The sequence below is a fragment of the Xenopus laevis genome, chromosome 4S, assembly GCF_017654675.1.
Source record: "Xenopus laevis strain J_2021 chromosome 4S, Xenopus_laevis_v10.1, whole genome shotgun sequence".
In the NCBI taxonomy this organism is placed as follows: Eukaryota; Metazoa; Chordata; class Amphibia; order Anura; family Pipidae; genus Xenopus; species Xenopus laevis.
The window spans coordinates 79,991,019-80,007,598 of record NC_054378.1 but is presented as its reverse complement, the minus strand read 5'-3'; the positions used below and the strand labels follow the sequence as shown (position 1 = coordinate 80,007,598).

The following is a 16,580-nucleotide window of genomic DNA, read 5'->3' as shown; positions in this document are numbered from 1 at the left end:
ATTGATCTGCTGTTTCTTACTTGGAGTGCTGTCAACCTCTGCAGTTTCTATAAATATATATATATATATATATATATATATATATATATATATATATATATATATATATATATATATATATATATATATATATATATATATATAGTGAAGCTAGTATCTTGTTTGGATATGGGAACCTTTCCATAGCTACTAAACCACCAAACCAACGAGTGTTTAAGTCAGCTACTCTTAGAGCTCAGATGCAGCCATTTTGATCAAACTGATGAAATTAATGACCACAGTAACTTCTGTGAGGCAGCCTTGCAACATAGCTCTCACAACTGCACTCCACATGAACCGTTACCTCTGTGTTCTGTAATTGAAGAATATATCATAGTAAGACTGGAGAAATAGATTTTGAGAGGCTTATAAAAATGAGGGAACTGAAGATTGCACAATTATACAGAGAGAACAGAAATGTGAAATAAGGGGTGTATGGAGTGTATCCAGTAGGAGGGGACCCCGTACTAATATCCGTGACATGAAAGTTACAAATTATACAGTTATAATATGGTGTAATGATATGTTATTTGTACTTTTAACATGGACATTTTCTGACCAAGGTAACATGGTATCGTATTCAAAACGAAACTCACCTTTTAACATAACGATTTGAAAATATTTCTTTATATTTGGAATTTTTTTAAATAAATATTCCAGTTTTATAGAAAAAAGAGGGTGCAACAAGAGAAAAAGGGGTATAATGTGACTCGAGTGACTATAGGTACTGATCCTCATTCCATTATAAAAGAGTGTATTTTGCTAATGTAATATTTCCATGCTTCGCAGCCTCTGATTTGACAGTGGGGAAGATTTACGCTGCAATGATGATCATGGATTATTATAAACAGAGCAAAGCCAAAAAACTGAGACAGCAGCTGGAGGACCAGGTGAGATGTGTTCACTTCATGAGACCCTCAGGGTAAATATGCACATGTGAATAGAATGGATTAAAGCAGAGATACACGTGACTGTTTTAGATATGTACTGTGCACTGTATGATCTCAGTATACCATACTCTTGCTAATCCTTTAAACCAATGTCTTCCTATACACAACCAATACCTTCCAGCTAGGCTTTTTTCTTTTTCTTCCCATCCAGACGTATATTGCAATCATATTTTTTTCCAAAAACAGAAAAGAGCCACTGCAGAAATAACTACAAAGTGTGTTTATTTACACAACATGTTTTGAATGTGAAAGCCTTTGTTTTAAATAAAATAAAACAATATTCTTGCTGTTGTGAAAGGGCAGGACCATGTGTTCCTAGGACATCAAACATCCTTTTACATGAAATATACAAAAAAGGGGAGTTGTGGGAGAACTCAAAGGCTAAGTTAAAATACAGTAAGTTTAAGTACAATGGAAGTGCTACTGATTTGGCCAATTATTCAGTACACATTCCCTGGTCCCCTGTCTCATAAGTAATTCAGTATATATATGCAAGTGCATGTGTTTACAAAAACAGGGGGTTTTAGTTACAAAGTTATGATCATAAAGTTGATAGGCCCCACACAACACCCATTTTTGTATATTGTATTGTAGCCAGAAGCTGCAGGCTAAGCTTCACATGGTTTGTAGCACCCCATACCCACCCCTTTAAACAAATGGTGGTCCTATACTTTTAAAAAATGGGCGTTGGTTTGGGCAATCTCTCTCTTAAAAGCTGCAAAAGCTAGTGACGGGGGAGGATCTAGCCCACAGAATGAAGGTTCAGGAGACACTGATTACAAATAATGCTACTAGGCAGAGAGGTACAAGCCTTTTTTATACTATGACTGGTAACAAGTTAGGGACCACCATATGTGGTTTACCTTGACCTGGTATGGTGGCTTATTAACTTTATGATCATATCTTTGTGACCAAAAACCCGTTTTTGTAAAGACATGCACTTGCATATATACTGAATAACTTATAAAACAGGGGACCAGGGAATGTGCATTGATTAACTGGCCAAATTAGTAGCACTTCAATTGTACTGTATATTTTAACTTAGCCTTTGAGTGCTCCCACAACCCCCCTTTTTTGTATATCCTTTTACATGATCTTCTTCCCTTCCATTAAAGGAGAAGGAAAGACAGCAATCACTGGTGTATTCACTTACCAAATACCCCAGACTGATGATTCTATCAGCAAAAAACTGCAACGGCCCAAGGTTCTGCCAGCAAGCACCACTGGGCGATCCTCTTCTTCTTCTTCTTTTTCTTCTTCTTCTTCTTGGGTGGTTATGCACAGTTGAGTGAAAAGCTGGGCTTTAACAAAAGCCTTCATCACTCTACTGTATGCATGCATTGGCCTCAGAATTTTGAAGAATAAAAAAAGCAAGAAGAGGCTCACTCTGTGGTGTTCGCTGAGAAGAACCCCCGGGTCAGGGCAGTTTTCTGCTAACAGGAGCACTGGCCCAGGGTATCCGGTAAATGGTTACAATTGGAGTATATGTTACAATCTCTTGGGGGTTCTTACCTATTGGTACCCTGCCATATTTTGACTTTCCTTCTCCTTTAAGCTCACCCTGTGAATGGATGCATCTTACAATCAGCCAATGCCTAATGAAGGCACCATCAGGCCTAAATTAGGGAAGGACTATGCATTGAAAGAAAAATTAAAGATTACTAATGGAGCTTTTCCTTTAACCAATGGTAAGGCAACACACCCAAAATACATCTAAACTAAGCCAAAAAAATACATGTCCAGTTACCCATTGCTGACCAGGTTCTATTCAGCCTATTTTAAAGTTGTGTTTTAATTATATAATATTAATAGTTAATGAAATCACAGCTGCTGTTGCTGCTTTCCATTTCAGGTCAGTGAAATATTTTGTATGTTCTGCTTATGAACTGTAAACTAGATTCTGGTCATTTTATTATAGGTTTGCTGTTGTCATTTGCAAATGGCCATTATGGGTATAGCAATATATGATTTTTTACTTTTCATATTGTTGCAGAAAAATGCACCAATGTTCCAGAGAATGGAGGCTTCCGCCCTCCCTGAAGAAATCTTATCCAATGCCAAAGCCTTACCCTACCTTCAGCAAGACACTGTGTCGGGCCTGTGAGTAATACGTGCTTTAAGACAGATAATGTGAGAGTTATTTAAAAGCAATGATGGTAGCAGATGGGGTGCCACAGGTCATCAGACTGTCATTTGTTTCAGTGGTGGATTCCCTTCACTGAGTCCCCTGTCCCCAGAAGAAGTATTCCAGCCACCATGTTTAGACAGGGATGATGAAGACTTTGAAGAGCAGCTGTCTCTGGTAAAACAATAATTTTCCTGGTACAGGAACTGCCTTAATCTCCATGTGCCATATCTATGAGTATTTTTCATGGGTATGAGGATAATGCATATTAAAAATTAAAGGTTGTGAATGATTGGATGTGAGGATTAAATTAAATTAAATTAAAATACATGATGTGTGATGGGTACTGATAATAAGTGGTGTATAAATCTGCAATTTGAATCAGTTTTAATGTAAAGTCTGTTTGCACATGTGCATATTACATTTGTGTCCATGTATGCACCTTTGACTTTCTTGTGACATCTGCATAAAAATGCAACATGACTTGTTGTGCAAAGTCTGCGAGACAAGTTTGTATGTGGCTATAATTGAATATAACCTACTGTTAGCAATCTGTAGGATGCTTAGAATTATGATTGTTTGTAACCCATAATATATGCCATAGTATCTGTATCTACTGTAAGTAGGGAGGGAAAACAACACGTTCCTTGTGAAATCTGTTGTGTCCTTCTGTTGATTCTGCCTGTTCACTGCAGTGTAAAGCTCATGCCCCCACAGATAGTAGTGCTACTGTGCGTCACCATTGCACTGTGTAAGTCCTTAAGTTGTGTGCATCTACTTCAGCAACATCATATACACAGTACTGTTGGACTCTTTATGCACACATGCCCTATTATACGAGTTGCTAGGAATTTAATTCCAGGCAAATAGAAAGTGGTAGAGCCTTAAAGTAGCCATTGCCTTATAGATCACTGAAACAGATACCTAGAAAGGGAGAGCCCTGAAAACATCTGTGGCGGCACTAATTCAGCAAGAGAACCATTTCCTAAATAATTTAGAGAAGGGGATGACTCAAACATACTGTAGCTAGAAAATAAATGTCTATTAAAGGTTAACAACATTTCATATTTACGCTGTTGCAAACTTGATATGAAACTACAATAAAATCCATTGACAAGGACAGGTTGTGTAAGGTTGTGTAAGGCTTCTTTGCTTTACTGCAGTGAGCATTTAGAATAATACATTCACAGGGAAACCCAATTTGTATATTAGTTGTGTGATAAAGCCAACATATAAACTGATGTTTTACCAGCCTGGGAATCCCTAACCTTGCAGTATCTTAACAGTTGGGTGTTGCCGGGTTTTTAGCACATGCAATTGTATTATGCTGGCTATTGAAAGGAGAACAAACTAAGATGGAAATCTGGTCCAATGAGCTGGCTCTCTTTGTTTCTAGGAGCCTGAGGTTAGAGAGTTTAGAAGGGAGCAGCTCCCTAACCAAGACAGCTACATCCCAGTGGAGATGCTGGAACGCCCAGCGTCTGTGAGAGCTTCCTCCATGCCACGTCTGGCTGAGAATCCTCAGGTAACAAGGTCAATTAGCCCCAAGAGCTTTCCTATGATAAAGTACAAATAGGGTGTGAAGGAGTTACAGGAAAACACACCAGTCACTTTGTGCACCATTCATAACATTGACCAGCTCACTTTCTGTTCTTCTGCCACCTCCCTGTGCCATACAGCTCTTTTTGTAAGCTTTATCGTTTCATTGTTTTTGAGCGTTTGGGGGGGGGTTACTTGTTTTTGTTGGCCTTTTGGGTTGTTTGTTTTGTTTTTATGTGGTTTTATATGTTCTTATTTGAGAGGGAGGGTTTATTTTATTACCTTGGGCTACTTTTTTCTCTTCTCCCACTAACAATATAATTTTACTGAACAAACAATGGCACATATAGCTAAAGTATAATAAGACCTGTCCATCAGGGCAGGGTACAGATGGACTTAACCTTATATAGTTGTGTTCAGAATAATAGCAGTATGTAAGAAAGTGAAGAAAAGGGAATATTAGGCTGTTCCTAAAAAAGGGCAGTTGCTACATGCTTCTTTACAAATTCAAATATCCAATGCATAAACTGAAAATGTTTTAAGATTTTGCTTTCCTTTGAAGCACTGACCTAATATTTAGTTGTATAAGCAGTGTTTCTGAGAACTGCTGCACATCTGTGTTACATGGAGTCGACCAACTTCTGGCACCTGTTACATTTCACAATTCTTCTGCATTTCTTGGTTTTGCCTCAGAAACAGCATTTTTTGATGTCACCCACAAGTTTTCTATTGGATTAAGGTCTGGGGATTGGGCTGACCCCTTCATAACGTCAATCTTGTTGGTCTGGAACCAAGATGTTGCTCACTTACTGGTGTGAGTTCATTTTGTTGTTGAAACGCTCATTTCAAGGGCATTTTCTGAAATATGACCTCTTCAAGTATTGAGACTGATCCATGATCCCTGGTATCCAATAAATGAGCCCAACACCATAGTATGAGAAACATCCCCATATCTGACAAATTGTCTGTGACCCCTAGAACCAAAAAGAACAATCTTCCTTTTATCAGTCCACAAAATGTTATACCATTTCTCTTTAGGCCAGTCAATATGTTCTTTGGCAAACAGTAACCTCTTCAGCACATCTTTTTTTCAACAATGGGACTGGCTTGGCTTCTTGACAGGGGCTTCTTGCCAATAGCTTGGCTTCACATAAGTATCTTCTAACTGTAATAGTACTCGCAGGTAATTTTAGACCATCTTTGATCTCCCTGGAGCTGACCTTTGCCATTTTGACTATTCTTTTCTCCATTTGAATGGTAGTTTTCTTCCACGTCTTTCAGGTTGTGATTGCCATTTTAAAGCATTTGAGATCATTTTAGCCATGCAGCCTTTTTTTCACAGAATGAATGACCTCACTAATTGAACTCCACACTGCTATTATTTGGAACAAGCTATTATTATATTGATTAAGTCTCAATTAATGATTCAGTTACACAGAATCAGCAACATGCATGTCATGACTGTAAGGTCTGTTGAGTTTCTATGACTCTACTATACCTACTAGTAAATTATTTGGCATGTAGAAATATAATTTTACCAAAAACAGTGATTGATCAGGTTAGTGATGTTGGACTGCTATTATTCTGAACACAACTGTATGTCAACTCAAAATTCAAAATAATTTAAAGGAGCAGCACTGAAGCCAAATAAATAATGCCCCCAGCACACCACATGCTAGAACAAATGCAGCTTTTCATTGCAGCTCTGTATTTTTTTGTCTCCTTCTGTACATAAGCAAGACAATAGAACTCTAGTGATAGCTTATTTTTGTATGGATATTTTTTCCTTTCCTTTTTTCCCCCCTTGTGACCCCACAGGTCCTGTCAGACGTCGGCTCCATGCGTCGCTCCTTCTCCACAACTGCAGAGAAACGAGCACGCAGCTCCTGGCTAGATGAGTTCACTATGGACAGGAGCAGCACAGACTATGCATACAGATACCAGAGGCGCAGTTATCATGCATCTCTAAGATTGTCTGCACATACAGATGCAGGTCAGTAGAACATCTAAGCAATGTCACCGTGTTTTGACAAAATTCTCTGTAAATCAGCTGTAGCACTAATTTAGTCACAGTCTGTATCGTTTTTGTTTTTTATATGCTTTTAGCTTTGTTCTTTCACTGCACCTTATTCATGCTGTACACTTTTAACCAATTTTGGTTGTCCTGACAAAATGATTGACAGGTTGCCATTGTATATAAGTTGGGGCATATCTTCCCCACCCAAGCCACATAATTTGTACTGCATATACCCCCTCCATTTGCCAGCACCATCACATTTTCCTAAAACAAATAGCAGCTTTCATCTAGTGGCCATTTTCCCTCTGACACATCATCACTAACACTGACATCTGCAAACAGGACATGTATGCTGTAAAGTTCATGCAATGCAGAATGCAGGTTTATACAGGGACAACATACTTTGATAAAAAGTTCTGCTGGGGTTGAGCACTGTAATGGTTAAGCTGAGCTCAGAAAAGGTGGTTAGGAGAAAAAAATAGGATCAGACAGCTATGGTTTCTATGGAAAACATGGGTTTCTAATGCTATCTCTTCATTGGCTGTTAGACTGGAGGGTGTGTTTAGTAATCTGAGAAGAACTGAGCATGCTCAGCCAAGTCAACAGCCAAAGCAAATTCCTGAGGGAGGGGTGTGAGTGGGTTAGAGGAGGAGAAGGATTTCTAAGTGATTAAGGAGATGCTGCAGCCTTACTGTTAACCTTTTAACAACCAGAGTAGCAGTTATCTAAAGATTTCATAGAGGCTGTTCACTTAAATTAAATTTTTGTGGAGGGAGTTTACGTGTCCTTTCGGAAAACAGTTTAAAATACATTCAGATCTGACCTAAGCTAACAGGCCAGGAATCACTTCCTCATTTCATGAAATGACCATGGAATTCTGTTTTATAGACAAGTCAATAGGCTCCTTTCTTTTCTTTTTACTGTTACATGTGCTGTATAATTGCCAGCCGTCAACCTTTTTTGCCAACTACTAAGTTTAAACATTTTTTAACATGTTTGTACAGGGTTTCTTTACTTAATGTCTGCAGAAACCCAGCTCATGTATTCATGAAATATACTTTTTATATTCTAAGAAACAACTACACTTTTTTTTCTATACATTTTCTTGTGTTGCACCTGAAAGACCTCTGACCAAAGACGTGTTGGCAGGTAGGAACTAAGTTTTACTGATTTTCAAAATAGCACCATGGACAGTGGCATCAACATGTTTAAAAAAAACATTTACTAAAATAAATGCTAGCGAAATTCCCACCTTTCTGCTCTAAGCCTTTAGAAGAGGAATGGCTGCCAGACTATAATAACACCAGTAACCTTGTCATTTCCACTTGCTAGGAAAATGTTTTTGTTGAACCCTTTTATAACAGCTTCAGCTAGATAATTCCTCATGGTTGCAGCTTTTTTATAATTTCAAGAGATGTCCCAAAGTTTTTTGGCAAGATCTTTTAGTGACCTTGACCATTTAATTGTCATAACTGGCATCCTTGATTACCTTAGATCTTGCAAATAGGGCCCTCTGATCCTTGTTTGTTAAATTTTTTGTAAATTAATGTAAAGTGCCGCTTAACGTGTGTGTATGTATGTATGTACGTATGTCTGTATATTTTTATTTGTATAGTGCTCCTTGAGGGCAAAGTAACAATAAGCGCATTATTAGAAATACAAGTCACATAAATATAAAATATAATTACAATACAGATTAAGTGCTCAGTGTCAAAGAAACAAAAGGCTCGAGGACCCTACCCCGTAGGGCTTACAATCTAAATGTATGGCGCTATATAAATGATTGATGACGATGGATATCTCGTCTGATGATATGTTTGAATCCTTAGTCATATCTCTGTTGATTTCTGAAGATTAAATATGTAATAACTGCTTCAAATATCTGACACAGGAGTGGTCTCCAGATGCCAATAATTTAGTTGCATTGCCACTGTGTATTCAGCTGTCTCTAAAATGACTGGTTCTGCAGATACCATATTTCATTAAAGGCTTCATACACATAAACACATAAGCACTAGTTACTGTAAGTGTTCACTTCTCTACTCCTTGTGGTTTTCAACATGATTTACACAGTTGAAGGATAAATGGTTTGTGCCAAAAATTACACTAAGACCCCTTATTGGTTTTGTATAGGATCCACTGAAAACCTATTTGTGGGTCACTCACAAATAAACTCAATGGAAGAGTGAATGATGTAAAAGTCCAAGAGTAATTTTAAAGGTTATTTAGAATGACTAGTAAATACTTGTATACTCCTTATGAGCAGGGATTCACCCATTCTCAAACACACTTCTTCCACTCATATGTAGCCTTGGCACATCCACATCACTGTATTTCCACTACAAACTATTATACAGGCCTCAGAGATAGTAAGTGCCATAGTAAGTAGATCAGAGATCTTCATTTGATAAAGATAGTAGTATACCTTGAACAATTAGTAGTAACTTGAATGGTGATGTAAAAGGCGTTTCATACTCATGATGACATACTGGTATCATGTGCTCTGACTTATAAAAGATTTTTAGCTTATTTATTGTCCTTCCAGGTCATTGGTCAGATAATCATCGTTCTGGCGGGAGAGAGCGTGGAAGATCCAAAGAGAGAAAACACTTGCTGTCCCCTGATCCTTCACGTTGTAATTCTGAGGAAAGGAGCCCACAAGCTGCCTGTGAACACCAAGATCACCAACTGTCCCCTGGGCACACTCACAGAAGTGTACAGGTAAGAAGCAAAGGAATTTACATTTACAAGAAACAGCTAAAGTAGTTACACAATTAGGTCATTATAGGCATTCCTCCCAGGGAAAAAAGACAATGAGGAAGGTAATCAAGAGATGGCAGAATAACCAGGACCATAATGTTTACTACAAAAACAAAAAGAAAATGTTAGCATAGTGCGGACTGTTATTACCCCAAATGCAAGTCACAGAAAACTAATGCAATGTAATGTAACTAATTGTACCCCGCTGTGTCCTTTTTTAAGGTGATAAGTTATGGTAGAGCTTCATATTGCATCTTATTAAGCAGAAACTCTTACTTTTGCAATTGAATTGAATTAATATACAAAATAACAGTGGTCAAATTATGTTTGTCACATTACAGATTCTTGACTCTCTGAGTGAAAGTTGCACCCCTTCAGACACCAGCACCCCAAGACGAGGCCGTAGACAGCTTCCCTCGGTGCCTCCAACTCCTAGACCCCTTATCTCCTTCTCCTCACTAATTCGCCGGCAGAAGCACAGCCCCCCTCCCCAAAATAAAAATGATATTATTCTTCCTAGTGAGCCTGGTCTGAGTGAGTCTTCCTGCTCCCTTACGGGTCATCAGAGCTCCCAGTCTACACCACAGCATTATATTTCAGAGCCCTACTTGGCACTGCATGAGGAGATGCAAAGCTCAGACTGCCCCACAGAGGACACACTCACCTTTGAAGTTGCTGTGGCTACTAGTCTGGGCCGCTCTAACACCATTGCCGCTGCTCCACTGCGTCATGGCTGGCAAATGCCCAATGGTCACTACCGGCGTCAAAGGAAGGGAGGCATTCCACCAGTGATACCCTCCAGAGAGTTAAGTGACACAGAAGAGGATGATCAATGTTAAAGGGAAATAAGGCTTGCATGCTGTAACACAGCAAGAATTGCTCAGATACTGTTCCCCTTCCCGCACAGTGAGTTTCTTCCACAGGAGCCCCACAGCACTCACTGCCAGACCCTTAACCAAAATCAATACGAGACTGTGCAGTGCTTGAAAAGAGACACAGCATGTATTTAATATCTTGTGCCAAAAACACAAACTGAATGGGGTTGTGGAGTATAAAGAAAATGTTTTCAAAGAATTAAGGTGTTTCATCCCTGTAATTGCGACTGGAGTGTAATAAAGCATCGGAAACAGGCTGTGCATCGCTGTCTCACACATGGGTTGATCTTCGGCTGGTAAACTTTAGTGTCTGCCAAAAGCACGACTGAAATGGTGAGGTGTTGCCAATAAAATGATCTGTTTTTCGACCATGTCATGAGAAAGCATAATGGTTAAATAACATTTACATGTGTGGGTTTGTTAATTGTCACCTAAGTGGACTGGGCACACAAAGTGCTTTAGTTACAGATATGTTGATTGAAGAACACCTAGTCAAGTTGCGTGGTATTTATGTAACAATGAAATGCAATTATATGGGTTATCCAAATTCTGTTGTTTGATATAAAGTGTTATCCCTGAGCCCAGCACACCTTATATACATCTTGTGCAAGAAGATCATTTTAATTTTCCCATCAACAAGAGAGAGATCAGAACTAAAATTTGTGACATTTCTATTCCATATTATGTATTTAAACACACAATGAAAGTATAAGACAGTCACTTGGGCAGAATTATAGTATGTTTATGAGAATGGGAACCCAGTGTTTGTCTTGCCAGGTTTTGCTGATGCCTAGCCAACCATTGCTGGTTGCTATTCTTACTAAAATATCACTCTACTTGAGTTCACAAAATCACCCACTTTCAAGTTTTTGACAATAATCTTTTTTTTCATTATCACAAAGAGCAACCAAGTTTTTCAAACCGCGCTTGAATTATCCATTCAGATAGAGGAACAAGAGCTCTTGTATAGGTAATAACAGTGCCAGCTTCAATGGAGCTCTCAGACAAAACCGCTAATGGATTTTAGTGTGAATATGGAACATATCGTTGCCTTAAAGTCATCAGTGGTGACACTATATTTATCAAGGGTCTGTCTAAAATTGTTGCCTACTTCAAATAATGAAAACTTTTTTTTGATAGCTATGAAAAAGAATTGAATTTTTTTCTTGCTACCTCAAAACATTATAGTAAGGAACCCCTCGAAATGTTATTCCATTAAGACTAACAAAGAGAATGAACAAGGCAGTCTGCAACTCTTCCACTGGTGTGTGCAACAACACGTTCAACTGTAGCATTGACCACACTACCAACTTGTAATGATGGAGATCCAACTAATCACTTTATGTATAGCACGACTAAGGGCAAAAAGTACATTGTCTGTAGAAATCAATGAGTTAATAGGCCAATCAGTAGTTTTAAAAAGAACAGACATTTGTCATGCTTGGAACTCCCATTCATTAGCATCTGATGTGTTTTATGTATGCAGTCTGATAAAATTCAATCTGGTCTGTCTACAGAATGTTTACAGAATGCTTTTTGAGGGGCAGGCAATCTTAGGCCATTCAATTGTCTCAATATTACGGTGTCTAGCATATCCCAGTAGCTGAGTTAGTAGGAGGATGCTGGTATGAATCACAAGGTTTGAATGCTTTTTGGACTGTATGTGGATCGTTCTGACATTTTTTTTGTACCATTGTGATCGGTCGTTTAGTCGATCGGACAGGTAGAAGATTTTTGACGCCTAATGATGATAATGTCTCTGCATGTATTGTATGATATCAATGGGTGACAGTCACTGCTATTTGTCGGACATAACTTTTGTACGATTGCTGTCATGGCCAGAGCACAGTCTGATTCGTTCTTTTACTACTTAATCTGAATGGTTATGCGCATATCGGGAGATCATTTGTTGGATACAAAGCTGCACGTCTATGGCCAGCTTAAATTATCTTTGCTAGTGGTAGTTACTTCACTTTTTTGGTTAAATGAGCATCAGGAGCAAAAAGTCAGCAATTTGTAAAATTAACACAAACAGCTAAAATAAGGCAGCATAGGATAATAACAAACCTAACCCTCCATCCAAAAGAAATTACAGCAAACTGGGCAGACTGGATTGAAAATGCCACCCAGAATAGTTACACCTTTCAGAGACCAGTGGTTCTACAGCAAAAATAGTTACGCCAAAAAAAATGCTATTGATTACATTACAAGGAGAAATAATCATTAAGTTAATTAGTTCTATGTAAAAAGCCATTTGCTGGATAAAGGCTCCATCGCATCACATGTTCTGTATTTGGTGAGGAGTCCCCACTGTGTGAAGTGTAATAAATGTATTGGCCATTGTTGTCAGCATTTAATGACAGACCTTTATGTGTCTCCTAAATTCTTGTTTTGTTATTGTTTGTTCATCTTTTGTTCTGTGGATGTCTCATGTCTCATGAAACTACAGTTTCTTCATGTCATGCATGTCCTATATCGTCTTCCCAGCCATAGCCTATACTGTGATATTGTGACATGCTGTATATAGAGATACAATATAGACAGTATATATTACTTCATTTCTTTTCACAGCGGCTAGCAGTTGCCACAATGGCATTATTTTTAGCAGTTGGTGTTTCATATTATATACACTGAATATCTGGCGTCATACCTGACCTCGGATCTTGCTGCCCATTCTCTAGGTAGGAAAGCTTTTCTAAAATACTGTCTTAACCCATCATGTGCCATGCACCTTTTCATCATACTCGCTGGCAATCATTATCTCTTCTGTCAGCACTGCAGGGAACTAACTAACCATTACATTACATTCTAAGGAGCTGAAAGCTGCTTTGAAGTAACTAAAATCAAAGGGCCAAACAAGTGGAATTATTCAGTAGAAATGATGTACAAAAAGTGGTCAGAAGCAAAATGGTTGATAGGTAGAACGTTTTCTTAATAATGTATTTTAAACAAATGTGTTAGTAAACTGTGGCATTGCCTATTGGATTTGAAATTGCACTCCATGAATTCTCTGGCCAATTCAGGTATGTCTGTTTCGAAATACATGGGAATTTCCTGCATTTATACAGGGGCGCGCCGCCAATGAGGCGAGCTGAGACGCTCGCCTCAGGCGGCAACGCCGAAGCGGTTTCCAGGGGCGGCAAAAAGCCGCTCCTGCACCTTTAAGAGCCGAATTTCCGGTTTTTAAACCGGAAATTCGGCTTTACTAATGCGAGAGAGCGCAATTGCGCTCTCCGCATTAGTGTTCCTGCCTCCCCTCCCGAAAAGTCGGCGAGGGGGGGGGCGGCATTGCAGGAGCCGCCTCAGGCGGCGCTTAGGTCTGAATCGGCGCTGCATTAATAAACACAAATTTGTAATATTCATTTAACTTGTCTTTATTTCTGAAGTGAATATGAAAACATTGGGCACAGATGATATCATAACTTTTAATGGAGGTTCCACTTCTGGCACACTGCTACCTAAAACTATGGTGTTCTAAAGCACTGCCTGAAAAATCCATTTCCACGTCCTTAAAAAACGTCCCTGCGAGCAAACGGTTAAGTCATTTGCTCTCAAACTTATGGACACTTTACGCAAGTGCTAGAAAGGAGCGAGTGCAAGACCAGGAGTTCAATATAATATCTTGCTTTTGTCTAGAAATGAAATAACAAACATTGTGGGATTTTGAGGGGAATTCTTTTGTGAAAATTATTAGGAAAAAAAAAACCCTTGTAAAGAATTGATTCTCATTTGTCTTTTTCTGGCTTTTTCAGTCTGGAAATAAAACATGATTAAATAAAAAGAACATTTGTCTCTGTCTGGCTGCTCAGCATTATTCCAGTGGAGATTGCAGGTTGGTTTCATGAAACCCCATGGTTTTAAAGAAAGACATCACACGTTTTATAACCATTTCTTGCATTTAAAGGAGAAGAGAAGTTGTCTTGCATTTTGGGGTGCCAAATGTTAGGCACCCCCAAGTGATTGTATTGACTTACCTGAAACCCTGGGCCGGTGCTCCTATCAGCAGAAAACTGCACTGGCCTGGGATTATATCAGCGAGCACCAAAAGTGTTTATTTCAAGTGAACATTCTGAAAACAACTGAACTGAAAAATGAGTTGGAACCCCTTGAATAACATTACTGAAAATTTTTCCGAAGCTTGCATTTGACAATATTATATGCCCAGGGGCGTAACTATAGAGGAAGCAGACCCTGCGGCTGCAGGGGGGCCCAGGAGGTATAGGGGCCCCACGAGGCCCTAATTCATATACAATTTCAATAAATATTGGAGAAACAAGTCAACCTCTAAACATTTTGGGGGCCTGAAAAATAATTTGCTGTGGGGCCCAGTAATATCTAGTTACACCACTGTATATGCCCTATGTACCATACTAACATACTGTATATAAAACTTAGCACCAAGGGTCTTCTGAATAGTTTGGTACCCGAGATGCATGGAATTAAAATACTATGTTTAAAATATTAAACACACAACATCATTTCTACTGGCAAAAACAAGGACAATACAAATGCACTAAAATCCAATGAAACCACTCAAAGCAATAAAATGTTTTTTCTTCACCAAGTGAGATCAGTGGTCAAAAAATAACATTTCATTGGTTTTGTTGTAATTTGGTAATTTAACAGCACAAACAAGACCTCCACAGATATGCAGAACTAAAAATGCAACACAATCAGTAAAAATGCAAGAAAGTCACCCCGAAAAATATATGAAAGTAATTAAACCTAGTCAATAAGGGCCATAAAGTTGCATTACATGGAAACCATACAGTACATTGCTAATTGCCTCTCTGCTGATGGCCTGGTCTGCTGTGCGAAACTTAAAATCAGGTTCAAGGCATAAAACCCCAATGTGTAATAAAAGGCACTGTTTGCCCAGGAGCAGTAACCCATAATAACCTATAAGATATTTGCTTTTAAAAAGGTGACTAGTAAATGCTACCTGGCACGGAAACTTTGTGAGCAGTATAGCAGGTAAGTAGCTGTACTTGGGGGGACCTGTTCTATTCATCAGTTGGGGAATAGACACTGCTATCCATGTTTGTTGTAATTCCAACTAAACGAATGAATGGTGACAGGACTGGTGACTGGATGTGAATATTTCAGTAAGTATGTCATGTGTAAAACAACCACCTGGGGAGATTTATTAACTGTAAAGCAAATGAAGAGCATTCGATGACCGCAGATAAATTGCAGAACTGGTAGAAATAAGCTCTAAGAGTTACAGGTATGGGACCTGTTATCCAGAATGGCTAGGAGACCTAGGGTTTTCCGGATAACTGATCTTTCCGTAATCTGGATCTTCATTCCTTAAGTCTACTAGAAAATCATGTAAACATGTAGAGGCAGATTTATCAAGGGTCGAAGTAAATTTGAGGGAATTTTTGATGTAAAAAAATTCGAAATTCGAAGTAATTTTTTGGATATTTCGACCATCGAATAGGATACTACAACTTTGACTTCGAATTTGATACGAAGTAAAAATGTTCGAATATTCGACCATTCGATAATCGAAGTACTGTCTCTTTAAAAAAAAAACTTCAATTTCAATACTTCGCCAAATTAAACCTGCCGAAGTGCTATGTTAGCCTATGGGGACCTTCTAGAGCATTTTTCTAAGTTTTTGGAAGTCGAATTGTTCGATTCCAAGGATTTAATCGTTCGATTGAATGATTTTACTTCAACCGCAGGATACCCAAATTCGCTGAAAAAAACTTTGTCTTCGATATTCGAAGTCAAAATATTTCAATTCGTTGGTTGAATTTCAAAGTATTTTTAACTTCGAAATTCGACCCTTGATAAATCTGCCCCTAAATAAACCCAATAGGCTGGGTTTGCTTCCAATAAGGGCTCTTACAGACGAGTGTTTTTACCTGCGCTCCCCTGCTTTCTGTTTTTCTGCGTTCAGCCGCAGGGGATTGCAGGAATAGATGCATTACATTTTTTCCAATGGGGCTGTACTCACACAGGCGCGTGTAGGCGCCGAATGCAGGTTGAGACGCAACATGCTGCATTTTTCCTGCGTTCAGCTCCTACACGCGCCTGTGTGAGTACAGCCCCATTGGAAAAAATGTAATGCATCTATTCCTGCGCTTCCCTGCGGCTGAATGCAGAAAAACAGAAAGCAGGGGAGCGCAGGTAAAAACGCTCGTCTGTAAGAGCCATAAGGATTAATTATATTTTAGTTTGGATCAAATACAAGGTACTGTTTTATTAGAGGAAATCATTTTTAAAAATTTGGATTATTTGGATATAATGGAGTCTATGGGACACAG

General features: G+C 38.7%; 1 protein-coding gene across 2 annotated transcripts in view; it reads left to right on the top strand.

Moving 5' to 3' along the window:
- Nucleotides 1-14,101, top strand: part of LOC108715639 (voltage-dependent R-type calcium channel subunit alpha-1E) — a 278,548-nt gene extending 264,447 nt beyond the window's left edge. The window contains exons 42-48 of one of the 2 annotated variants that reach the window (XM_041561512.1): nucleotides 829-929; nucleotides 2,983-3,089; nucleotides 3,192-3,291; nucleotides 4,511-4,639; nucleotides 6,472-6,646; nucleotides 9,216-9,391; nucleotides 9,772-14,101. In XM_041561512.1, coding sequence (XP_041417446.1) covers nucleotides 829-929; nucleotides 2,983-3,089; nucleotides 3,192-3,291; nucleotides 4,511-4,639; nucleotides 6,472-6,646; nucleotides 9,216-9,391; nucleotides 9,772-10,269 — 1,286 coding nt within the window. In that variant the 3' untranslated portion in view covers nucleotides 10,270-14,101. The remainder of the gene's footprint in view (nucleotides 1-828; nucleotides 930-2,982; nucleotides 3,090-3,191; nucleotides 3,292-4,510; nucleotides 4,640-6,471; nucleotides 6,647-9,215; nucleotides 9,392-9,771) is intronic. The other variant, XM_041561513.1, reaches the window with a different exon arrangement.
- Nucleotides 14,102-16,580: the final 2,479 nt, after the last annotated feature.